At 42.1% G+C, this 27,623-nt stretch overlaps 1 protein-coding gene across 1 annotated transcript in view; it reads left to right on the top strand.

Annotated features, from left to right (window-relative positions):
• The first annotated feature begins 827 nt into the window (after nt 1–827).
• The window catches only part of LOC128832660 (dynein axonemal heavy chain 11-like), a 161,042-nt gene continuing 134,246 nt past the window's right edge, over nt 828–27,623 (top strand). Inside the window, exons 1-6 of the mRNA XM_054020209.1 lie at nt 828–905; nt 3,107–3,238; nt 4,648–4,821; nt 7,889–8,093; nt 16,709–16,874; nt 26,420–26,522. Of these exons, the coding sequence (XP_053876184.1) occupies nt 897–905; nt 3,107–3,238; nt 4,648–4,821; nt 7,889–8,093; nt 16,709–16,874; nt 26,420–26,522 (789 nt within the window). The 5' untranslated portion in view covers nt 828–896. The remainder of the gene's footprint in view (nt 906–3,106; nt 3,239–4,647; nt 4,822–7,888; nt 8,094–16,708; nt 16,875–26,419; nt 26,523–27,623) is intronic.

Genomic DNA, 27,623 nt, shown 5'->3' with positions numbered 1-27,623 from the left:
TCTCAAAAAAGATTCAGTGAAAGGCATCTAAGATGATCAGGAGTATGGAATGGCTTCCATACTAGGAGAGACTAAAAAGATTAAGGTTATTCGGCTGATAAAAGAAACGACTAAGGGGATATGATAGAGGTCTATGATATCATGAGTGGTGGGGAAAAAGTGAAGAGAGAAGTTTTATTTATTCTTTCACCCAATACAAAACTGGGGTCAGCCAATGAAATTAATAGACAGCAGGTTTAATACAGTGAAGTACTTTTTCACACAGTGTACAACTAGCCTGTGGAACTCATTGTCATGGGATGTTGTCATGGCCAAAAGTATAACTGGGTTCAAAAAAGAACTGGATAAGCTAATGGAGGATAGGTCCATCAATGGCTATTAACCAAGATAGTCAGGGACACAGCCCCATGCACTGGGTGACCCTAAACCTTTGACTACCAGAAGTTGCGAGTGGAAGATTGGGTACATCACTTCATAATTGTCCTGTTCTTAACCATCCCCCTGAAGCTCTGATATAGGCTGCTGTCTGAGACAGGACACTGGGCAAGATGGACTGTGGCTGACCCAGTATGGCAGCTCTTGTGCTTATGGAACTTGTGTACTGTTCCAAGCACTACTGTGTGTGGACAAAAGGTACATCACAAGTGTGTAGTGTTGCAAGGGCCTGACTCTAATCTCAGCAAAGCTATTGTGTGTTGGACTTCTCTGGACTTCTCCCCTACAATATCTGGTATCTTTCTGTTGTGTTTTGCAGGTATGTTGCCAGTTGGATAGAAACAAGAAGCCACCAATCTGAAAAAGCTAATTTAACTATCCTCTTTGATAAATATGTGCCTCCCTGCTTAGATCAGCTCAGAACAAGCTTTAAAACTATCACCCCTATTCCTGAGAATAGTATGGTGCAGGTATGCATTAGAATTATATTAAAATATAGGTCAGTAAGTATAGATAACAAAATTCCTGAAATCTATCCTGAATATGCAATCTTATTTTTGGTGCACATGAAGGCAAGCTGTTAAAATAGGTGTGTGTCTGGAAAGTGTGTAAAGTTAATAGGTTCTACATTTATTTGATGGAAAAATTAAATGTAAAAAATGGACAAATTGTTGGAGTCCCACTTCTTTCCATAATTATTGGGAGTGGGGAAAGAGGCAGTGATCCAAAGATGTCCTCCTGCTGGGGTCCACTGTAACAAAAAGAACTATTTAGGGGTTGTGACGCTGGACTGAGGTCCAGGACATCTGAGTTCTAATCTTCCCTCTGCCACAGACTTCCTGTGTGACCTTTGGGAAAGTCATTTAATCTGTCTGTGCTTCCATTCTGCATCTCTAAAATGGGGATAATAGTTCCCAACCTCACAGGGGTGTTGTTAAATTTATCCACCTTTGTGAGATGCTAAAATACCATAGTGGTGGGAGCCATATCAACACCTATAAAGAGAGAAAAATCCATTGGGTTGATGTCCAGTAAATATGACATTGGTACCAATTATTGAATGATAGAAGAGGATAAAACTAAACACTGAACACCAGTCAGCCAGCACACAGCTTTCATGTGAGTCATCTTTACAACTCCGCATGTTTTAAATGATCATGAAGCAGGGTTCATGTGGGAAAAAAGTGTGTGATCATATAATAAGACTGCATCCTAACATATACACCTGCACTTTGTCATTTTCTGAATTTCAAATGCTTCACTTTGTATCTTTGTAAAGCTGGGTGGAGGAATTTTGGCAGAACCATATTCCATCGGTATATATGGTTCTATTGAAATTGAAATTCTTGGCCAAAATTTTGTTTTGGAAGAAAGACAGAAAAAAAGAAGTCCTGACAATGAATGTCAAAACATTCTATTTTGACATTTTTATAACTAAATGTTTCAATTTTTCATTTTGAAACTACTTTTCATCTACAAAATGTATTTGTATTATGTATTCTAATTTTGCTTAAATGAAATGTTTTGACACAAAATGAGAACATTTGGAATTTTCCTTTGCAGAGAATTTCAAAATGTTTGGTTGTCATTCCAATTTGGAGTGAAGCCAAATCTTGAAATCCTTCCTGAAATGGAACTTCCATTCTCTGCACAGATCTGTTTGTAACCTTAATGTTGTTTTAAGGTAGTCTTTCTGCGTGCAATAGTAAGTTGATTGCATGGTTAACTTGAAATTATTCTGCAAAAAGCATAATGAGTTATACAATATTTATGTATTTTTGTTATGTGATTTTGTATGTTGATCAATTTATCTTTAGGAATAAATTGGAAAATTTTCCTGAACATGAATTCTTTCTCTATAGTCGGAATGCTTAATAAGGGTTTTTAGACTTACCCATTGTTTCCAGCAAAGAGGTTCTGTCCTGTCCCACATGGGATGTTCTTAACTCTTTCCTTTCAAGGGCATGGAATAAAATATCTTTCAATGATGACAGAGTAAAGGGCAGTGTGGATAACTTACTTAAATTTCTTTTATTCTATTCAGAGATTCTGGGGTGTTTTTTTACAATTTTGTACAAATAGTGTAGACAGGAAAAATATTACAAGCAGAAATACCATGCAGCAAAATTCTGTGTCAGAAAGAAACTAAAATGAAAAGATGTTATAAATTAAAAATACAGTAATATATAATCTGAGTAGTCATTTTACCAGTTTAAAAGAACTCATGGAAATTTCTATTTTTATGGGAACAGCCTTTTGGTGTTTGCTCTTGTGGAAGCTATTTTTATTTTGGTGTATTTAATTTGCAGTACTTGCATTTAAGTAGGGTTTATTCATATGGAGGAGAGGATTGACTGACTGACTCCTGAATCCTTGTGTAGAGCCAGAGTGTTACTTAGTTTGGTTTAATGTACAAGTGGAAAGGAAGATACAGCAGACAGCACAGTTCTCAATGGTAAAATTAGCCTAACAAACTTGTCACTGTGGTTTCTCATTTTTCCTTCTTTAAATGCCAGCCTCCTTTTCTTGCATTATATAGTCATGATTGCAGGATACTTAGTCTTCAGCTCAGTACATCATGTTGCCCCTGAGATTGAGTCACCATCACCACCCTCAGCAGGAGCAAGGATTCAAAGAACACGCTCTTCACCAACTTTTTTTTTTTTTTTAGACTCTTTGTTCTCTGTTGGATTGTTTGCTGACCCCTGAAAATGTGCCTCCTGACTGCCCAAGAGAGCTCTATGAGATATACTTCGTCTTTGCCTGTGTTTGGGCTTTTGGTGGTGCACTCTTTCAAGATCAGGTATGCTAGAGAGCAGTTTACACAACCAAATTATTTTGCTATGCATTAAAGAAGTATTGGGCTAAATTGTACCTCTTCAGCCAGCAATGGTGGTTGGGGAGTGCAGAGATGCACTGCCCCCTAGGTGCTCCTGCAAATGCTGCATCTGAGGCAGGCATGAAGCATCTGAAGGTCAGAACAGCCCTTATTTATTATTCGGTATTGTAGCGCCTAGGAGAGTCAGTCATGGACCGAGATCCCATTGTGCTAGGGACTGTACAAACAGAACAAAAAGACTGTCCCTTCCCCAAAGACTGTTATCTTTATAAGGGTGAGACAGGCACTTCCCTCTTATCGGCTCAGCTCTGGTGACACATGACTATGGCTCAGCTTACAATTTTCTCCCTGACTCTCTGCACGTAGGAGGCTAGCACCATTATCTGCACTAGCCTGGAGCATTAACTGCACTCACAGAGTGCAATGACTGATACCTGCAAGGGGGCAAAATGGGAGTGGAGTACGCTCTCCAGTACATCATGATACATCCTTCCTCTAATTGAGACCATTCCTGAGACCTTTTGTGAGGATCCATCACATGCTGTGGGTAGGAATGCTCTGTTGGATAATATCCTCAACAGGCATTTAGAAGACCTTTTTTTTGGATCAAGATGTCTGCTGGGTCCTGTAATTTCTGCCCAGCCACACCTCTGTATTAAAGATTAACATGACTGAATTGGCTCCATTTTAATACAAATAAGGTACACTCCCTGTGGATGTGTGATGGGCTTTATAATGTCCAAGAGGTAAAGGAGGAACTCACATAGACATTAAGAAGCAGGAAGTGCCCCAACTGGACTGATAACGGCTGTTATCAAGGTTGTCCATCAGAACCTGAGGAAAAATCTTTCCTTGGAAGAAGAGGCTGACCTCAACAGCTAGAGGGGTCTTGGGGCTCTTTAGAATTCTTTCAGCTGGCCCCTGGAAAGTTATTCCTGGATAGTAAAGAAAAACAGCAAGGGCATGGTTGAAGCAAGTCAGCCCTCTAATCTCATCACTATTTAAATTTGACCTACACTTAACTGCTTACTTTTTGGCAGTGAGGTGGGGAATGGGGAAGGCGGGTGGGTTTAATCTGGATGGCTTCTGATTTCAGCCTTTAAAAGAGTGACACCAGCTGAGCATCAGTCACTTCAGTCAGAAGGTCCATATGCCCTGAATTAAACACTATTTGAGTGTCCTTGATAACTACAACTGCATTAGGGTGTTATAAACAATCATCACATTTGTTTGAGTGCCTGCAGTGTTTGTTTTTAGTCTTTTTTTTATATGCGTCTGTATTTACACATTGTAAGAACTTCATGCTGTAGACATAACACGGTAGACCATAATATATTAAAGAACAAAATAACAAATTTGTAATATTTTTATAGCTTTCAAATTATCAAGCTGAATTCAGCCGCTGGTGGCTCAAGGAGATGAAAGCAGTGAAGTTTCCATCCCAGGGTACAATTTTTGATTATTATCTTGACCCAAAGACTAGGAAATTCTTGCCCTGGACTGATAAAGTTCCAGAATTTGATATGGATCCAGAAACACCTTTACAGGTACAATATATGTATACTGAAGGCATGCATAGATGAACACTGTTTTTTGTGGTTTTTTATTTTTATTTTTATCATTGATTTGAATATTCTCTTAGATGTCTGAAAATAACACCTCTACCCTGATATAACATGACCCGATATAACACGAATTTGGATATAACGTGGTAAAGCAGCGCCCCGGGGGGAGAGGGGGGGCTGCATGCTCTGGCGGATCAAAGCAAGTTTGATAAAACGTGGTTTCACCTATAATGCGATAAGATTTTTTTGGCTCCCGAGGACAGCGTTATATCTGGGTAGAGGTGTATAAATATTTGGGTAGATCTTTATTATTGGCTCCATACTCCTAAATCTGAGTGACTTGGGGATAATAACAACAGTTAGCACTTGCATACTGCTTTACATTATAAAAGCACTGCACAAACACAAATTAATTGACACAATACCCCATGAAATAAGTGATTATGATCTTTATTTCATAGATGAGGAAACTGAGACACAAAGTCAGTTTAATGAAGTGGCCAACAATATCCAAGTTATTAATGACATTATCTAATAGCACTGGATCCAGGACAGACTTCTGTGGAACCCCACTATATAAATCCTCCTTTCCTGAGTTTGATAGCAAACCATTGATAACTACTTTTTGAGTATGGTGCAAAGAAAGACTGTACTCAGAGTAGTTATCAATGATTTTCTGTCAAACGGGGGGTGGGGGGAAGAGGAGGAAGTATTTAGTGGGGTCCCACAGAGGTCTGTCCTGGGTATGGTACTATTTAGTATTTTCATTAATGATTTGGGTAATGGAGTGGAGAGTGTGCTTTATAAAATGTGTGGATGGGGGGAGGGGTCGCTCATGCTTTGGAGGACAGAATTAGAATTCAGAATGACCTAGACAAATTAGAGAATTGGTCTGAAATCAACTGACTATAGGACAAGTGCAAAGTACTACACTTAGGAAATTAAAAATTCCCAACTACATAATGGGGAAGAACTAGGTAAGTGGTAGTATGGCTGAGAAGGATCTGAGGGTTATAGTGAGTCACAAATTGAATATGAGTCAGCAATGTGATGCAGTTGAGAAGGCTAATGTAATTCTGGGGTGTTTAACAGGAGTGTTGTACATAAGACATGAGAGGTAATTGTCCCATTCTACTCAGTGCTGGTGAGGTGTCCAGTACTGGATACCACACTTTAAGAAAGATATGAACAAATTGGAGAGAATCCAGAAGAGACTAACAAAAATGATAAAAGGTTTAGAAAACCTGACCTATGAGAAAAGGTTTAAAAAAAAAAAAAAGGTTATGTTTAGTCTTGAGAAAAGAAGAGCGAGCAGCGTCCTAATAACAGTCTTCAAATATGTTAAAGGCTGTTATAAAGAGGATAGTGATCAATTGTTCTCCATTTCCACCGAAGGTGGAAAAATAATGGACTTAATCTGCAATAGGGAGACTTAGGCTGGGTCTACACTACCCGCCTGAATCGGCGGGTAGAAATCGACCTCCCGGGGATCGATTTATCGCGTCTCATCGGGACGTGACAATCGATCCCCGAATCGACACTCTTACTCCACCAGCGGAGGTGGGAGTAAGCGCCGTCAATGGGAAACCGCAGAGGTCGATTTTGCCGCCGTCCTCACAGCGGGGGTAGGTCGGCTGCGATACGTCGAATTCAGCTACGCTATTCACGTAGCTGAATTTGCGTATCTTAAATCGACTCCCCCCTGTAGTGTAGATGTAGCCTTAGATTAGATTTTCTGAAACCCTTTTAATTATGAGGATAGTTAAGCTCTGGAATAGGCTGCCAAGTGAGGTGGGGGAATCCCCATCATAGGAGGTTTTTAAGAACAGGTTAGACAAACACCTGTCAGGAATGATATAGGTGCAATAGGTCCTGCCTCACTGCAGGGGGCTGGTCTTGATGACCCCTTGAGGTCTCTTCCAGCCTTACAGTTCTGTGATTCTGTAATAGTGGCAGACTCATAACTGCCACTCTTACAACTATCCATTACAACATTAACTCTTCCCCTCCCCAACTTTCTGCACATGCTCTTTCATCAACTACCTTCTCTCCACACTAATAGCTATGGGTAGTTGGTGTGGTGGGAAGCAGTAGGTTTAATTAAGACTGTGATAGAAAGCTGGTGTTCCTAAAAAGGTTGTGGTGGATGGTTTGTGATATACAGTAGCTGTGTTTATGGTAAAGTGTGTGCCTCTGGGTGGAGGAGTAGAAATGATATACTATTACTTACCTTACCTTTTTAATTTCCTTATTTTGTGTGGTTTTGTATCAGATATGTTATATGTGTAGCTATCTGAAATGAATCTCAACAATTTTTTGTGTGTATTAATTTCCTAGGGTTTTTTAAATGCTTAAATGAGAGTAGGATTATTATGAGGCAGGGTGGACATGTGGAGAAATAGAAGTGTGCAGCTGCTGTTGAAAAACATTTTAATCTATTAGCAGCCACGCGAAACTTCTTTGTTGTAGGATAAAGTCTGACAGAAAAGCATATCTCCTGGAGAGGAAAAGAAGGTTTATCTGGCAGAGAAGATTTTATGGGCTCATGGTGCAGAAAGCTTATCCATTGGCAACCAATGGAATATTATCTTTGTTATGATGAACAACAGCCAAAAATTAATATGAATCCAAATTAAAAAGCCCTTACCCATTGCACTAGATCTATTCAACAGTAACCTTTCTACTAATTTTTGTGTAGATAGTGTTTTTTTTAAACATTGGCTAGATTTCTTCTAGAGTTCAATTTCAAAGACTTCCTATTAAAAACTATGAAAAGAAATGAAGTATTCAGAACATTCAAAGGGCATAAAAATTAACCCTGTGTGAAATTTCTCATCAATAATCTGCTTACATTTAGAGAAAAACAGAAAGTTATGTCCCATTTTAAGCCTGTTTAAAATTCCACCCAAGCTATATACCTGGGGCCAAACTACCAGATATCTCCATAATATTTAAAAAAAAAAAAAAAACCCTGAAAACATCACCTGTGTTGTATTAACTTAAGCAAGGAGTAAAAACTGTTGCTACTCTCTCTCTCTCGATTTTTCAGGCAGTCCTTGTTCACACATCTGAGACCACACGTCTCAGATACTTTACTGATTTGCTGCAGGAGAGAGGCAAACCAGTCATGCTTGTTGGAAATGCAGGAGTAGGAAAAACAGTATTTGTAAGGGATAGTCTTGCTGCTTTCTCCGATTATTACACGGTGTCTAATGTTCCCTTCAACTACTACACTACGTCATCGGTGCTACAAAGTAAGTCCCTCATAAATATTACGATATAAGAAACCTGGATAATTCTTTTGGTGGAAGAGATCAGAATTCAACCAACGGTGCCTATATGATTATTAAGATACTGCATACCTACAAAGTGCCTGCCTGGTACAGTAGTCTGTGTTTTGTCAAATCAAAATGTCTTTCATGAATTATGTATTATAGGATGAGTAACGGGATGTTAAAACTTTTATTTATTTATTTATTTATATGTATATATATATATATATATATATATATATATATATATGTATATATGTATGTATGTATGTATGTATGTGTTGTTAAGTGATTTTGCTCCTCAGAAGGCCTAATGTAGATGTGCCACTTCAAATAATTGCTTAGTGAAGCCAAAAGGATAGAAGTTGTCTGAGTAATAGGATTCCATTTCTACGGCGTTGAGAGTGGTCAGTATTTTACAGATAGAGATTCATTAGGAAGAATTTTCCAGTACTGCTGCCTCAAATGATCACTCAATAACATTGCAGTGAAATATTTGTGGTTTTAGAGAGGGTAGAAAGAGAAAAGAATTTTGAAAAGATATATTAAAAATGTGTGTCCAGTAGGTTGGTCTCACGTTGCAATGCTGAGTGGCACCAGTCTTGCATGAAATGGAAGGCCATTAGAATGGATCTTTAGAGTTAAAACAGATGAGTCCTGAAGAGCAACAATTAAGGTTTGAATATTTTCTTTAAAAGCTAGAAAATGCGAATATAAAATTAATTCCCTGAAGCTTTAGCAAGGCTCAGCTTTATGACAGTTGTTCTGGCTGATGAATAGGAGAAATCAGACAATCTTTTTAGAAAGTTGACCATATCTGCCCATTTCTTCTTCTTCTTCTGCCAAGGGAGAGTACAGCTGTTAATGGATATGCTGCTTGTAGCCCTCCTCTTTTTACAGAAAGCATGAACTGGAATGATATAATTACTTAGGAAGGAGAGCAGCATCAGTCACTATGTACAAAGCTGAGAAAAGCATTAGAGAGAAGTTAATAGCTGAATTCTTATAATTTCACAGTTAGATAAAAAATGTTTTTTTCCTCTTTTGGAAACTTCATCAAAATTAGTCAGTGGAGTAAAAATTTCAAAAATGTCAAAGTCACCTAATCTAGACTTTCAGTGAAAATTTTATGCAGTCTGTTACTGCCAATGGCTTGGATTATCACTAGGGTCTTAAAAACCTCCAGTGAGTATATTTTCTAGGGCTGTCAAGTGATTAAAAAAATTAATTGCAGTGTTAAACAATAATAGAATACCATTTAATTAAATATTTTGGATGTTTTCAATATTTTAAAATATATTGATTTCAATTACAACACAGAATACAAAATGTACAGTGCTCACTTTATATTTATGTTTGATTACAAATATTTGCACTGTAAAAAACAAAAGAAATAGTATTTTTCAATTCCCCTCAGATAAGTACTGTAGTGCAATCTCTTTATACAAATGTAGAATTATGTACAAAAAATAACTGCATTCAAAAATAAAACAATCTAAAACTTTACGGCCTACAAGGCCACTCAGTCCTACTTCAGCCAATCACTCAGACAAACAAGTTTGGTTACAATTTGCAGGAGATAAGGCTGCCCATGTCTTGTTTACAAGGTCACCTGAAAGTGCGAACAGGCATTCGTGTGGCATTGTTGTAGCCAGTGTCTCAAGATATCTACGTGCCTCATGCGCAAAAGATTCATATGTTCCTTCATGCTTCAACCACCATTCCAGAAGACATGCGTCCATGCTGATGACGGGTTCTGCTCAATAATGATCCAAAGGAGAGCAGACCACCGCCTGTTCATTTTCATCATCTGAGTCAGATGTTACCAGCAGAAGGTTGTTTTATTTTTTTTGTGGTTCGGGTTCTGTAGTTTTCTGCATCAGAGTATTGCTTCTTTAAGACATCTGAAAGCATTCTCCACACCTTGTCCCTCTCAGATTTTGGAAGGCACTTCAGATTCTTAAACCTTGGGTCGAGTGCTGTATCTATCCTTAGAAATCTCACATTGGTACCTTCTTTGCGTTTTTTCAAATCTGCTGTGAAAGTGTTCTTAAAACAAACATGTGCTGGGTCATCATCCAAAACTGCTATAACATGAAATAAAAGGCAGAATGTGGGTAAAACACAACAGGAGACATACAGTTCTTCCCCAAAGGAGTTCAGTCACAAATTTAATTAACGCATTAGGTTTTTAACAAGCATCATCAGCATGGAAGCACGTCCTCTGGAATGGTGGCCAAAGCATGAAGGGGCATATGAATGTTTATCATATCTGGCACGTAAATACCATGCAACACCGGTTACAAAAGTGCCATGCTAATGCCTGCTCTCACTTTAAGGTGACATTGTAAATAAGAAGCAGTCAGCAGTATCTCCCGTAAATGTAAACAAACTTGTTTGTCTTAGCAATTGGCTAAACAAGAAGTAGGACTGAGTGGACTTGTAGGCTCTAAAGTTTGTATTGTTTTGTTTTTGAGTGCAGTTTGTAACAAAAAATCTACATCTCTAAATTACACTTTCACGATAAAGAGATTGCACTACAGTACTTGTATGAGGTGAACTGAAAAATACTATTTCTTTTGTATATCATTTTTACAGTGCATATATTTGTAATAAAAAATAATATAAAGTGAGCACTGTACACTTTGTATTCTGTAATAGAAATCAATTTGTAATAGAAATCAATATATTTGAAAATGTAGAAAAACATCAAAAAATCTTTAATAAATTTCAATTGGTATTCTATTGTTTAACAGTGCGATTAATCGCAGTTAATTTTTTTGAGTTAATCACATGAGTTAACTGTGATTAATCGGCAGCCCTAATATTTTCTCATTGATTTTACCCAGGTTTATTCCTGGCTTCTGTTGAATACTTCTGTACTAAAGCCAGCTAAACAACTGAGTTATTTTTCAGTTAACCTCGCATCTTACTTTACTGTTCTCTGAAATATTCTTAAATGCAAGTTAACATTGAACCCTAGGATGGATGAATGTACTTTTCGCAAAGAGCAGGATGGAGAGATTTGATTTCTTCCCTCCTCCTCCCTCTCTTGCCCCCTCCCCACCGCGCACACAGCCAGATCCTCAGCTGATCTAAATTGTCATAGTTTCTCTAATGGAGGATCTGCCCCACAAAGGATCAGATATCTTTATCTCATTGGGATTTGTTTACCATTTGCAGCAGAAAACCATGAACAAGGTACTAAAGCACACAGGCATAACACTTTCCTTTGTAAATAGATTCAGATGAAAGGAACTCCTAGGCAACTGCTGCTGAAGGCTATGTATTCTTTGCGCAGGGAAACTTCTTAAGTAAACTAAATACTTAGTCAAAGTCACAAGTGCTTACTTGGTGAGTTTCCAAACCAGTCATTAATACCACAGCAGTTAGTCTGCATCAATAGGTGTTGTCATTAAATTAAGTTTATACAGGACAGAAGTTTTAAAGGAATTTGGACCAATAAAATTCTTTATAAACTAGGCAAATGCCTTCAGATTTTAAATAACCATTTAAAAACAGGTATCAGTCTTGTTTTTAGGAATTTTAGAAAAGGAATGTAAAATAAACAAGCACTTCCATGGCTTATCTAGAGCTCTTCTATCTCCAATGCTGTTCGAAAATCAAGTGCCCCTTATTGAAAATGCTCTACCAGTAACCCCTCACAATTAAATTATGGGAAAATCCGCTTCAGTCCCACAGCTAATCTCAGCTATTGGAGTATCACATGACAGGTATGGAAACAAGTTTACCTTCCTTTTCAACAGCATGTGATCTTTTTTGCAACCAGCTGTGAATTCAATTCTGTCATTAGCCTAGAATGTTACTGCCTCTTGTGTGATTTCTGGTCTTGTTTAGAGCTGCGTTCTTTCACATACAATACATTGCAGTGATTTACTTTAATTCATTATGTATCTGTCTTGTATTACTATTGCAAACAATTATTTATGGTCCCAAACCAATTGCTGGAAATAAATATTTTTTAAAACTGCCTAGAGAATTGGAACATCTAGTTTCCACTCATTTTAATGGGACCTAGGCATCCAAATCCCTTAAGCAACATTGAAAAAAATGTCAGCTGAAAGGCAAGATAAAGTAGGGAAGTATTCTGAAATTTTTCCCTTGCACACCTTTTCTTTCAAAAGGCAGGCCTTGGCCTTAAAGATTTTGAAGCAGAAGGCCAGAGGCATCACAATTACAGCAGACTTTTCCCAATCCCATGATTATGTAGCTACAAAGGTTGTGAGATTCTTCTGCATCTCTGACTTATCCTTCAATGAACCTCAGTTGTTATTTGTTTACATCTCTCCTCCACACTCAGCAGCCGTCCTTCTAGCTGAACTTACTACATGGGATTCCCTTGGGAGACCAGTAGAGGGGTTTTGTTAGGGGCGCCTCTCTGGGGCGTCTGGGAGCTAGGCTGCCTCACTACTGAGGTCTGCTGAGTCAGGGAACTAGCCGGGTGAGGCAGGAAACAGTCAAGGGCTGAGGCCCCCAGGCAGGGGCTGAGCTAGGGTTACCATATTTTAAGTGTCCAAAAAGAGGACACTCCACGGGGCCCCGGCCCCGCCCCAACTCCGCCCCCTCCCCTGAACACTTTGCCCCCCTGCTCCTCCCCCTCCCCTGCTTCCTGCGAACATTTGATTCGCAGGAAGCCTGAAGCAGGCAGGCAGCAGGTAAGCTGGAGCTGGGCCTGGGGCTGTGGGGGTAGCGCGAGGAGGCGCGGCCCAGTCCGGCTCCCGCAGCCGAGTGGCTCCCTCCGGCGGCCGGCTCTGGCCCCAGCGTCGCCGGCCCGGCTCGCCTCGGGTCCTGGGGCCCCGGCCCCAGTTCCAGCCCAGCGCGCTGGCCCCTGCCCGGCTCCAGCCCTGGGCAAGCGGTGCCGGCCAGTGGCCAAGCAGCCCCGCTCCCAGCGGCTCCGGCCGGCTCGGCTCGGGCCCCGGTTCTGGCCAAGCCGCTCCGGCCCGGCCCTGGCCCTGGGTGAGCGGCGCCGGCCGGCAGCCGAGCAGCCCCGGTCCCAGCGGTTCCGGCTGGCTTGGCTCAGGCCCTGGTTCCGGCCGAGCAGCTCCGGCCCGGCCCCGGCCCTGGCAGAGCGAGCGGCGCCGGCCGGAAGCCGAGCAGCTGCTGGCCCCAGTGGCTCCAGCCGGAACCCAAGCCCCATGACCCCTCCCTTCCTATTTTCCCAGACATATCCGACTTTTTGGCAATTCCCCTCGGACGGCCTGTTGCTGTGTCAGTGGGGATCCTGGCCGCAACACACTGACATTGGCTCTGGGTGTGCTGCAGCCAGACTAGGGTCGGCTGCCCCCGGGCTACTTCCTACCTCCCCCTCTAGCAGTACCTGCATCTGGTCGATGTCCTCCATGGAATCAAGCACCATGGGCTCCTCAGGGGTACTCGTTGAGCGGTAGGCTTGGCAGCTCCTCTGGGTCGCTTCTCTTCGGTAGGCTTAACAGCTTCTCCGGGGTCTGGTCATCATGTTGACAGACATGAGGCACTTCCTCCCTGTGCCAAGAAACTAAGCGAGCTAACACCACGATGCACCATCTCCTGCTGGAAACTGTAACACGTGACTTATTTGTGAGGGGATTTTTTTCAGGCTGTTTATTTAAGAAACAAAATTAACTAATATAAGTCAGAATCACAGTAATATCAAACACCCACACATAGGTACATTGCATTCATGTGTTCCTGTACAAATATAGTTTATTTCCACTTGCTTGCAGGCAATCCTAAAAACCTGGTAGAATTTTTTAAAAAGTCCAATGCCAATTTTTACATTTTGCTCTCTGCTCTAATCCAGAGATACTGCACAGCCCAATGCAAATGAAGGAACACTACAATACATTAAATAAGGAATTAGAGAAGGTTATCCTATTCATTCTCATTTGCTCTCATGAACCCTACAATCCAGGTGAAAAAACAATAACTCTCAAACATCAAGTATGTGCCTTTTGGGTCACATTTTCAAACAAATGAGATGGACACACATTTACCACAACTGTACCACAACTGTACATATAAATCAAGTAATTGCTCGTGAAAATGGGTAATTCTGATAATTTGCATGGGCAATGATCTGATTTGTGCATATAATCAGCCTAATGTTCTTCATTAAGAAACATGCTTGCCTGATTGTTTTCTGAAGTGCTTTTGTATGAAACTTGTCATTCATGCTTATATGCATTGAAAAAGTTTTATAATAATTGTTTATTTGCTATTCGTCTTGGGAAATGTTAAACTACAATAGTGATTAGTTTGCTATATGTTCCAATTATTAACAAACATATTTCACTATTTTCATATTTTCTATGAATACATTACAACGTTAGTATGTTTTTAAAATTCAGAAGATTATTTTAATAGTCCAGATCCATTTATCATGTAAGGGTGTGAAGCCAGAACTGTTCAGGATATAGGAATGGTTCCCCAGGTGCTTTGGAAGGCTAATCAGTAATGACACTATGAACTAGATTCACAAAGAAACTTAAGCCCGGTGAATATCCCTGGGATTTGTCTAGAAAATCACTGGGATTCACAAAGTTTGAGTTTGGCGCCTGGCTCCCTATACAAAGAATGAGGAGAGATGGGCAACTCAGATAGGATTCACAAAAGCCAGCATGCTAGGTGGCTCTGTGCCTAAAATTGCCTAAGGGAGATGCCAAGCTGAGGGGTGTGTACTAAGTCCCGCCCCCTCTGACCCACAAAAGCTTATGCCCAAATAAATTTGTTAGTCTCTAAGGTGCCACAAGGACTCCTCATTGTTTAAGTCCAAACTGCCTCCCTCTACTTGGGATTCTCAGCTGCTAAGACTCTCTCTTGGCGTTAGGCACCTATGCAGTTTTGACAAGAAGCCAAGGGGGGAGGAGAGGAGCTTCCTCATAATGTTTACCCTCATGGTTGTGATGCTGTCCTGGAATCTCTCAGGTGAGTGCACTAGCCACTGGGTTGTGGGATATTCTGATGTTGGATTCCCTCCCACTCTCCTGTTGAAATTGTTTCACGGTAAATAATTTTTTTTTTTAATCATTGGAGCATGGGGGACTGGATCCTGGATCTAACCACCTGACTACAGAGTCTTTCTTTTTCTCTCCCCTCTCCCCCTCAAAATGGTGAAGCTGTTCCTATGTGGATAAATAATGAAAGAATCATTGGCTCAGAGAGACAGCAAGCATGAGAAAAAGTTAGGCACCGTCAAGATTTGGGAGCAGTTGAGTGGGGGCTTTGTGAATCCCAGTGAAGCCTGATTCTGTGATTTAGGCACCTAAAGTGACAGTTCGGGTGAGATTGACAAAAGGACTAAGGTGCCTATCTCCTTAGGGAATGTTGCTCAAATCAGATGAATTACTGTAGTTTTCTAAACTCATTTTGCTGTGCAGTATATTTATTAAAAATGACTTGCGCAATCCAAGAGTTAGCTTTTCCATTTTAAAAGGTAATTCTATTACCTTTATTACAAAGCCACATATGCTTACATCAGATATATGAATTATTAGATTTTCCAACTTGTACATAATTCTTTTTTTGTCTCCCTCACCTATCAATTACATAGTCTGAATATCCACGAAAGAGGTTTAATCTGCTTGTATTCTTTTTTACTGCAGTGGCTTAGCAGCAGCAGGTTTGTGTTGGATATTTGATTTTAACAGGCTTCAGACTTAATTGTAAAAGGGGAAAAATAATATTTTGTTCTTCTATGATGCCTTCAGCCAGATGATCACAATACACTTTACATACATTAATGAATTAAGCTTCAGACGTTAATGATGCTACTTCTCCCTAAGAAATATAAATGCTGTGAAGATGAAATAGAATTATCACACTCTGGCTTAGTTTGCTGACTTATGTTCATGACTTACAAACAGATAAGTTAAATAAAAACATAAAATACTCTTTTAGTACATTTGCAGTCTAACACTACTTTTATTCTTAGAATCTAGAATTTTAACACACACAACCAAAAACAGAGAGAAGGGAAGCAGGCTGTTCCATAAGACAGAGAAGCACAACTCACCCTACCTTGCTGTTAGCTGGCTCTTTACAGACTGACTCTGAATGTATGCTTTCCTACAGAGCCCTGTAGCCTGCAAGCAGGACCAGGAAACACTTTAATTTTAAGGGAACAGCCTGCAATTCTAACACGCCTTTCAGAAACATCACAGCTAGTTGTTGGTTTGTTCGTTCTGTCAACTTTGTGTTCTTTCCAGTGGATGTCTTGGAAAATTTGGGTTTGTTTTATGCTGTAGTCCTACAAAGTGATGTGCATAGATGGACCCCAGTACCTGCGCAGAGCCTCATTGACTTCCTTAGGTTTCCTCACAAGGTGCAGGAGTCAGCCCACATACAGCACTTCGCATGACTGGGACCTAATGGCCAGCTTTTTAAAGGTAGTTAGGTACCTAAAGAGGTAGATCGGCACTTTTGACAATCTCATTAGGTGCCTAAGTGCCTAACTCCCAGGGAAATCAACTAGCTGCTTAAAAATCTGTCCCTAAGTGATGTAATTTTTCCCTGAGTGAATTAATTATGCATTTTTGATTGTTAGTCTCTGCATTGTTTAAGTATTATAACTATTTGTCATATACTTCATAACATTTTAGAGATTCTTGAGAAAAGCCTAGAGAAAAAAGCTGGCCGTAACTATGGTCCCGTAGGAAACAAGAAGTTGATTTATTTTATTGATGATATGAACATGCCTGAAATGGATGTGTATGGAACAGTTCAACCTCACACACTGATTCGACAGCACATAGACTACGGACATTGGTAAGCAATTACTACCTGTTTTATGCTAAATCAAAATTTTATTGTTATGGGCTAAAATCTGTAACCATTCTTCCCGTGACAAAGAATGAATTAGCACAAGTTTTAGACTTCTAATTTAATTTTACTTTATATTTTCCATAGAGCAGGAAAATTGTTTTATTATTGTGATGGTTATAGTGGCAGAGTTGGGAGCAAAGGAATATGCATAATATCATTTTGTCATAGCTGGCTATGGAGGAAGCTGCTTCTTAACTCCAGGAAATCAGTGATTGCCTTTGCCCTAAAGCATGAGCGTTGATAACCCTTGAAAATGTTTATCCTTGCTTGTGTAACTGCAGATGATGATATTTTTGATGTTCATATAAACGTCTATTGTTTTTTATAAAATCCTACTACACTCCTTGTCCTGATTATGTCATGCAGATGTGAGTTCCATAGGGTAACTATAATAACTAACTGCCTAAACTAATTTCACTCTGTTCTTTAGCTTATTTGGTTGAATTCTTGTGAACCCTTCATTACATTCCGCTTTTCTCCATTTCCTGTTGTATTCATTAAAACTACTTTGATAGATTCTAGGCTGAGCTCTAGAAATAGAGGGGGGAATATCTATAATGTGTTTGGACCTTTAATAATATAATAATTGTGTGGTGGTAATGCTGAGGAGCCACAGTATGGTCCAGAACCCCATTGTGCAAGGTGCTGTACAAACACAGAACAAATAGCCCCTCACCTGAAGAGCTTAATTCAGGATATCAAGAGTGTCTAACTACAAAAGACCATTTCAAAAATAAAGATGAGGATAATCCAAAATTAAAGGAAAAACTGTGTCGTCTTGCACTGTTCCTTCAGAAAATCTTTCCTCTGTCCCACTGGGGCAGGCTTAGTTTTTCCCTTTACTTCTTTCATGTAGGAGGGTACCTTGAGTTAGTTGTTCTTACTGCTGATTGGCTTTCCAGAGACACCCAGAGAATGCTTTCCTCTATTGTGATGGACCTCAGCGGGGAGGGAGCAAGTGAACTGATGAATGAACAAGCAAATATTCCGTTAAAAAGCTATTGCCAGGACACACACACACACCTCTATCCTGATATAAAGCAACCTGATATAACACGAATTCGGATATAACGCGGTAAAGCAGTGCCCAGGGGGGCGGGGCTGCGCACTCCGGTGGATCAAAGAAAGTTTGATATAACGCAGTAAGATTTTTGGCTCCTGAGGACAACGTTGTATTGAGGTAGTGGTGTGTATATATATATATATATTGGCGGTATTGAAAGGGTTAATGTGCCATCTCAGTTCCTTCTCCTTCACTATATGGATACTTCTGTCATATATTTACATTTTAAATTATTTGTTCTTTCTCCCTACTAGGGAGTTAGGGACATATGTCCCTCGGGAACTATGCAGCACAGGGAAGTTTGATGACGGCCTGTGTGTCTCTTCTCTTTCCTGGCACATGTTCTTTTTAAGAATCCTCATCAGAGCTGGGGCTGGGATGAGGTGTTAGTATCTGTGCTGTTCCCAAGTCTTTTAAAGTAGATTCAGTTTAACTCAGTAAAGGACATAGGAAGAAATATAGTGTACTCAGAAATGACATCTGATGTCTTCTGAATATCTTCAGCTATTCAGGGGAAAAGACAAGCAGAGAGGAAAGTGAATATTTAAGTCTGAGATATCACTAATGCAGTGGACTCAATCAGTTCCAACTCAGAAACCTAATACTTTTTAGAGCCACCTGCCTCAGGTTATAAATTGCCCTAGCTTTAGATATGTTTTTAGAAAATGTTCCTTGTTTCTGATTTAAATATTATGAACATGTAATGCTACTGAAGCTATCTGCTTTAAACTTGGCTTGATTTTTTTTAAAGTCTCAGTTCTATAGAACAAGCTGAGTTAGGAGAAAGTTGACTTAGTAATTTTAAAGTTTTGAACATTTATATCTGGTAAATTAATCCGAAACCAGAGTGTACTTATCTGAGTTCTAATCAGAATATATGGGAAAGGTACATTTTTCAAATGCTTAGATAATTCCAAATGACTGAACTGAATTTGTTCAGACTTTAAAAACACAACCCACGCCCCTTTTGGCATGAGACCAAGTGTGGAAAACTTCAGCCCAAAATAAATTTGACAGTAGTAATGAGGAGCTGAATAAGGAGATTTAGAATGGAAGTTGATATTCTACATTAACTATGGTGGGATGCTATATGCACCCACTCTAAGGGTATGTCTACACTACGAGAGTAGTTCGATTGTACTTAAATCGAATATGTGGAATCAATATTACAAAGTCGAACGTGTGTATCCACACTAAGGACAGTAATTCGACTTTGTGAATCCATACTAACGGGGCAAGCGTCGACATTGGAAGCGGTACACTGTGGACAGCTATCCCACAGTTCCCGCAGTCCCTGCTGCCCATTGGAATTCTGGGTTGAGCCCCCAATGCCTGCTGGAGAAAAAAATGTGTCGAGGGTTGTTTTGGGTAACTGTCATCATCCAACCGTCACTCCCGCCCTCCCTCCCTGAAAGCGCCAGCGGGCAATCAGTTCGCGCACTTTTCTGGTGAGTGACAGTGCGGACGCCACAGCACTGCGAGCATGGAGTCCGCTGCGACCATCGCTGCAGTTATGGCCGTTGTCCACACCTCGCACCTTATCATCCACCTTTTTCAGAGGCAGATGGTGAGAAATCGGGCGAGGAGGCTATGGCAGCGCGGTGAGGACATGAAGTCTGAGAGTGGCACAGACCTCTCACAAAGCACGGGACCCCGCGCCGTGAACATCATGGTGGCAATGGGTCATGTTGATGCTGTGGAATGGCAATTCTGGGAAACAAGCACAGACTGGTGGGACCGCATAGTGCTGCAGGTCTGGGATGAATCACAGTGGCTGCGAAACTTTCGTATGCGGAAGGGAACTTTCCTGGAACTTTGTGAGTTGCTGTCCCCTGCCCTGAAGCGCAAGGACACCCGGATGCGAGCAGCCCTGACTGTCCAGAAGCGAGTGGCCATAGCCCTCTGGAAGCTTGCAACGCCAGACAGCTACCGGTCAGTCACGAATCACTTTGGCATCTGCAAATCTACCGTGGGGGTTGCTGTGATGCAAGTAGCCAACGCAATTGTTGAGCTACTGCTGTCAAAGGTAGTGACCCATGGAAACGTGCAGGTCATCATAGATGGCTTCGCCGCGATGGGATTCCCAAACTGCGGTGGGGCTATAGATGGAACTCACATTCCTATCCTGGGACCGGACCACCAGGCCAGCCAGTACATTAACCGAAAGGGCTACTTTTCAATGGTGCTGCAACACTGGTGGACCATAGGGGACGTTTTACAAACATCAACGTAGGATGGCCGGGCAAGGTTCATGACGCTCGTGTTTTCAGGAACTCTGGTCTGTTTAGATGGCTGCAGGAAGGTATTTACTTCCCGGACCAGAAAATAACTCTTGGGAATGTGGAGATGCCTATAGTGATCCTCGGGGACCCCAGCCTACTCGCTAATGCCCTGGCTCATGAAGCCCTATACAGGTGCCCTGGACACTGAAAAAGAACTCTTCAACTACCGTCTGAGTAAGTGAAGAATGGTGGTGGAGTGTGCTTTTGGACGTCTCAAGGGGAGATAGAGAAGCTTACTGACTCAGCAAAACCAATATCCCCATTGTTATTGCAGCTTGCTGTGTGCTCCACAATCTCTGTGAGAGCAAGGGGGAGACCTTTATGGTGGGGTGGGAGGTTGAGGCGAATAGCCTGGCTGCTGATTACGCCCAGCCAGACAGCCATGCGATTAGAAGAGCCCAGCGGGACGCGCTGTGCATCCGGGAGGTTTTGAAAGCTAGGTTCCTCAGTGAGCAGGGTAACCTGTGACTATTAAGTTTGTTTAAAGAGAAGCAGAACCTGCCCCCGTTTCTTTACCCACTTACTGTTGACTATCCTCTCCAGCTACATACCCCGTTTATCCCGCCCCCCCCCCCTTCCAACACACGTTTAAAAATAAAATAAATGGAACTTTGTTAATGAACGCCGTTTTATTTATTACGGATTTCGCGGTAAACTGTAGAAACTGGGATGCAGACTGTGGTGGGGAGCGGGCGTAGTGATGGAAAGAACGCTTCTAAACTCGAGGAATGACAGGCTCCTGCTCCTAGAGAGGTCCACAGTGGTGGACTGGTTGTTTCAACGGAGCCTGCCACCCCTCCTTTTCGGGACTCTGTGTGTGGGGGCTATGTGACTTTGTGGCGGGGGAGGACGGTTACAGATCCCCTGCTGCGTGGCTCTGTGATCCAGGATAAGGACTGTAGCATAAAATCTCTATCCGCCCTCCCCCGCCACAAAGTCACATGCCCCGACCCCCTCACCCCCGCACAGAACATGAAAACCACCTCCCAGACTGACCAGGGTGCCTAGTGACTGCAATGTGTGTGTGACTTTCTGCTGAACCTGCCCCCGTGTCTGTACCCTGGTAAAAGTGACTGTCCTCTCCAATTACCAACCCCCTTCCCTCCCCCCTTCAAACACACTCTCCCCTAAAAGAACATGATGGAAACAGTAATTAACAGAAACGTATCTTTTATTAGCAACTACACAGTTAGGGGATGAAACTGGGATGGGGGCTTGGGTGAGGCGGGAAGGAAAGGACTTAGCAAATTTTTGGGAATGAGAGCCTTCAGGTACTTCAGCAGTCTGCAGGGGTGGAGTGACAGTTTTCACGGCCCCTGCCGCCCCTCCTTCTTGGGACTTTGGGTGAGGGGGGTATGGGAGTTTGTGGCGGGGGAGGGCGGTTAGAGATAGACTGCAGCGGGGCTCTGTCCTCCTGCCTCCAGTCCTGCAGAACATCCACAAGGCACCGGAGCGTGTCTGTTTGCTCCCCTCATTAGTCCAAGCAGCATTTGAGTCGCCTGCTGGTCTTCCTGCTGCCACCTCTCCTCCCGTTCACTGTGTGCTCGCTGGTATTGCGACATGTTCTCCCTCCACTGGGTCTGCTGGGCCGCATCGGCTCAGGAGCAGCCCATAAGTTCTGAGAACATGTCGTCCTGTGTCCTTTTCTTTCTCCGCCTAATCTGCGCCAGCCTCTGCGAGGGGGATGCCAGGGTAGGTCGGGAGACAGTCGCAGCTGTGGGATGGGAAAAAAGGAGTGAATTCCTCCCAAAGATAATTTTTTGTGAACAATGAACATAGTCTTTCTCTGTGAACAAGACCATGCACAGCACCTATCACATGCGCACTCAGGACAAGGTCGAATTTTCAGCCTTCGCATTCAGTGCCTGGGGTCTTGCAGTGGAGATCAGACAAGCGGGGCAGGACAGCGGAATTCGGGTAGCAGCCTGACATGGTAAGCCGTAGACTTTTGGCTGCTTAAAACTTAAATTAGAGCAGTGCCCTCCTTTCACGTTCAAAGCAATGCTCCTATCGTTGGGCAGTTCCTGCTGCCAGCAATCCGGCAAGCACGAACTCTGCCCCTGTCCCACCCCCTCGCGGCTGTCCCCGGGAAAGATTCCTGTATGCTGCCCCTCTCCCGCCTCCACCGCGTGGCAGTAAATCGCCAGTGACAGTTCTGTAAAGGAACAGGCTAGCAGTCCAAATAGTAACATTCCCCTAATTCTAAGCAGGTCACCATGAGCGACATCACTCTGCTGAGAATTTCTGAGACCGAGAAAGAACGCATGCTGCGTGAAAGCCAGCAAAAACCAGGGCCGTATGCCGCCATGTTGTGCAAGGCAATGATCCCAGAGTACTTGATGATAGCCTGGCGAAGAAAAGTTTCCTACCACGGAGGACACAATAAGGCCACTCTCCCCAGGAACCTCATGCAAAGGCTTTCCAATTACCTCCAGGAGAGCTTCGTGGAGATGTCCCTGGAGGATTTCAGCTCTATCCCAGGACATATAGACCTTCTTTTCCAGTAGCTGCACTGGCAAGGACTAAAAAGTAGAGTGCCTAGGGCAAACTAATCATGATAAACCGGACATTGTTAAATTTTTTTGCTGTATTGCACTGCCAAGGACTAAGCGCCTAGGGCAAACAAATCATGAAAAACCCATTCTTAATATTCCTGTTCTGTTCAAAATAAATGTTTACATGTTTAAAACACTTACCGACTGATCCTTCCCCTGATTCAGGGTCTGGGTTAACGCCTGGGGACGGTTGGTAGGGGATCTCTGTGAGGGTGATGAAGAGATCCTGGCTGTCTGGGAAATCAGCGTTGTAAGCGCTGTCGACTGCCTCGTCCTCCTCCTCACCTTCCTCATCTTCCCCGTCCGCTAACATCTCCGAGGAAGCGGCCGTCGACAATATCCCATCCTCAGAGTCCACGGTCAGTGATGGGGTAGTGGTGGCGGCCGCACCTAGAATGGAATGCAGTGCCTCGTAGAAATGGCATGTCTGGGGCTGGGATCCGGAGCATCCGTTTGACTCTTTGGTCTTCTGGTACGCTTGTCTCAGCTCCTTGATTTTCACACGGCACTGCATTGCATCCCGGCTGTATCCTCTCTCTGTCATGGCTTTTGAGATCTTCTTGTAGATCTTTGCATTCCGTCTTTTCGATCGCAGCTCCGAAAGCACGGACTCATCGCCCCACACAGCGATCAAATCCAAGACTTCCCGATCAGTCCATGCTCGGGCCCTGTTTCTATTTTGAGATTGCATGGTCACCTCTGCTGGAGAACTCTGCATCGTTGCCAGTGCTGCTGAGCTCGCCACGATGTCCAAACAGGAAATGAGATTCAAACTGCCCAGACAGGAAAAGGAATTCAAATTTTCCCGGGGCTTTTCCTGTGTGGCTGGTGGCTGGTCAGAGCATCTGAGCTCGGACTGCTGTCCAGAGCGTCAACAGAGTGGTGCACTGAGGGATAGCTCCCGGAGCTATTAGCGTCGATTTCCATCCACACCTACCCTAATTCGACATGGCCATGTCGAATTTAGCGCTACTCCCCTCGTTGGGGAGGAGTATAGAAATCGAATTTAAGAGACCTCTATGTCGAACTAAATAGCTTCGTTGTGTGGACGGGTGCAGGGTTAATTCTATTTAACGCTGCTAAATTCGACATAACCTCCTAGTGTAGACCAGGCCTAATAAGTGTGCATCTGTCTGTCTCTGTTTCTCTGTCTGTCTTATTTAGGGCTTGATTCTGCAAAGTGCTAGGCACGGTGTCCTCAGTCCAGAAAAGGACTTAATCTCAGGTATGTGAGTAGTCACATTGATTTAAATGAGACTACTTGTGCTGAAAGTTAGACAGGTATGTAAACCCTGGCAAGATCAGGGCTTATATGAGAAAGAAGGACAATACAAGACTGTATGATAAGAGGTAAAGGATTTATTGTCATAAATTTGCGATGGCAGCATTACTCTTGAGTAGAAAAGCTTATAAGTGTTTTGGTTTGTTTTATTACTTTTAAATTGGTGGCTGCTGGAAGATGCCAGAGGTTTGGAATGTTAATTGTAATCCCAGTGGTGATAGATTAATGGGCAGAGTGTATATAAGAAGTTTAAAGGAACTAGATAAATACAATTTATCATGCTATCATCACCACATACTGGGTGTTTGAATATTGTGCTGTTTGTAATGCTGAATATAATAATAATACTTGTATCCAATGAGATGCATAGAGGTTTGTGCCAAAATTTTCAAAACAGACTCTAATTTTGGGTGCTTCAAATTTTGGGTGCCTAAGTTCAGATATGTAGTGCCTGATTTTAAGAGTCATGGAGCAGCTGCATCTCTTATTGCCTTTTTTTGAAAATATGAGTGCTATTCACTTCTAAAAATGAGACCCTACATTTTCCAATTTAGGCTACCAAAAATGAAGTTACCCAATATTAAATTGGGTTAAATTTGGAAAAAGTGGCCTAAATGACTTGCCCAGGTCACACAGTGAGCCAATAGTAGAGCCTGGAATCAAATCCAGGTTCCCTGACTCCTTGTCTCACGCCCCGTCCATTGGGCCATATTGCAAAAACCAAGACGTGGTCTTCTAATCACACCTATTGCCTTTTATTACTTTCTGTCAAATATGCTTGATACCTGTTTTCACGGTGCTCTGCACATGGAACAACTTTCCCCTTCCTCTGTGCCCAGCATATTGTTGGCTCTCTGTGATGAAACCTGCTCATTTTAGCTACTTTTACTCTACAAAGGCTCTGGGGGTATGTCTACTCTGCAGGTGGGAGTGAGACTCCCAGCTTGTGTAGACAAACTTCTCATGGTAGTGGAGCTCGCTCTAGTGCGCTAAAAATAGTTGTGTGTATGTTGAAGCACCAGCAGAGCCTTGAGCTAGCCACCTGAATTCAAGCTCACCCTATTCTCTGGGTCCGAGCTGGGGTGGGTAGACTGAGTCTCCACTAGTACCGCAATGTCCACACAACTATTTTTAGTGTGCTAGTGCAAGCCCCATTACCATAAGTCTGTCTACCTGGGCCAGGAGACTTGCTCTCTGCTGCAGCGTGGACATACCCATTGTGTTCCCACACTCATTCTACCTCCTTAATTGTACTGTACTATATCTGTCCAAGCTAGACTGGGTGCTAGGACCTGTCTATATTGTAAAGAGTCATGCTAGAGCTGATTGAAATATTTTGGATGGAACAATTTTCTGTCGGAAAATGCAGTTTTGTCAAAATCAGAATGTTTCACGAGACACGGTTGATTTTGATGAAATTTTCAATGGGGAAATTTTGAAACAATTCCAAATCAAAACAAAGTACTTTGTATGTAAGACACAGGAGCTAATTGTTCCGCTCTACTTAGTGCTGGTGAAGCCCCAGTTGGAGTACAGTGTCCAATTCTGGGCACCACAATTTAGGAAAAATGTGAACAAATTGGGAAGAGAGCAACAAAAAAATAAAGGCGTAGTAAACCTGACCTCTGAGGAAAGATTAAGAAACTGGGCATGTTTAGTCTTGAGAAAAGAAGACTGAGGAGGGACCTGATAACAGTCTGCAAATATGTTATGGGCTGTTATAAAGCGGATGGTGATCAGTTGTTCTCCAGTCTACTGAAGATAGGAGTAATGGGTTTATCTGCAGCAAAGGAGATTTAAGTTAGATATTAGGAAAAACTATCTAACTATAAGGGTATTTAAGGTCTGGAATAGATTTTGAAGGGAGGTTGTGGAGTCCCCATCATTGGAAGCTTTTAAAAACAAGTTGGACAAACACCTGCCAGGGATGTTCTAGGTTTACTTGGTCCTGCCACATTGCAGGGGGCTGGGCTTGATAACATCTTGAAGGTCCATTCCATGCCCTTTATTTCTATAATTCTATTACTCTCTCATTTTGTTTCTACTATATATAGATTGCTTCAACATTATCTAAATGAAACATTTTGTTAAGGTCATTTTGTAGTTTCCAAATCAAATTTTTTCAGAATTTCTCTTCTACACAAAATTCAGAATTGCAATTTTCATCCTGAGTCAGGACAAAAACAAATTTGGAAATGTTAGAATTTCTATCTTCCAATTAGCACTAAGCCATGCGCTACCTCTGATGCGCTGACAGTAATTATCAATCATTTTAAACTAAAGTTGTTATATTTTCTATCTTCTAGGTATGATAGGCAGAAGTTAACTGTAAAAGAAATACATAATTGCCAATATGTTGCTTGTATGAATCCAACTGCTGGCAATTTCACTATCAACCCTCGACTCCAGGTATGGTTTCAAGAGCTATATCATAATAACCCTATATTTATTATTTAATATGTTAGATATAATGTTTAGAATTTAGCTTTTCATTGCAACAGACATAAACACTACAGACGCTTCCTGACTTACGCAAGCGTTCTCTTCTGGAATGCCTTTCGTAACTTGAATTTTGCATAAGTCGGAAGCGTATACCCGACAGTTACGCCAAAAAAAAAAAAAAAACCGCAATAAAAACCCTCCTATTTCTAGTTTACTTAACATTTTCCGTAAGTGCGGATTTGCATAAGTCGGGTTTGCGTAACCCGGTGGGCATCTGTAATTTGGAGATGGTCAGTCTCTTTTCTCACCTTGAACTCCCAGTGATGCCAATAGCAGTTCTATGCTCCCAACCAGCAGATTTTATCAAAGTGTATAGATTGCTGGTCTGTATGGGTGTTCCCTGTGTGTGCACATGTGCTCTATGTGCCTGAAACTCTTCAACAGCACTATCTGCTCGTCTTTGCTTTCACCTCTGCCTCATGCTCCTAAGTGAGGGCATAAGAAGCAGCCCAGACCGACTGCCTCTCTAGTTCCTTTTTACTGTTCTCAGTCTGGGAGGGAACCTTTCTGTGTCTGTAGCCTTCTAACGTTCCTTTCCAACTTCGACTTTATAAATACATTTTAAATAGTTGCTATTAGTTTAGTCTTAGTTAGATAATTTGGGGATCAGGTTTCCTGCTCCTTTTGTTCCCCCATGTATCAGAGCACTTTGTATGCCAAGGATTCCAGGCCTCAAACCCTGCCTGGTCTGTCTTCAGAACTTCCTGATGAGTGACCAGCATGAGAGCTGCCTGAACTGCCTCTGAGGGCTTATCTTCACTACCGGGGTAAGTCGACCTAAGTTATGCTACTCCAGCTACGTGAATAACGTGAATAAAGTCAATGTAGCTTAGGTCGACTTATCCTGGTGTCTTCATTGTGCTGTGTCGATGGGAGATGCTGTCTGGTTGACTTCCCTTACTCTTCTCGGAGAGGAGGAGTACTGGGGTCGACTGGAGAGTGCTCTGCCATCGATTTAGTGAGTCTTCACTAGACCCGCTAAATCGACCCCTGCTGCACTGATTTGCA

This window comes from Malaclemys terrapin, chromosome 2 (genome assembly GCF_027887155.1).
Source record: "Malaclemys terrapin pileata isolate rMalTer1 chromosome 2, rMalTer1.hap1, whole genome shotgun sequence".
NCBI lineage: Eukaryota > Metazoa > Chordata > Testudines > Emydidae > Malaclemys > Malaclemys terrapin.
The sequence above is the reverse complement of the archived record's forward strand: the minus strand, read 5'-3'. Positions and strand labels throughout refer to the sequence as shown.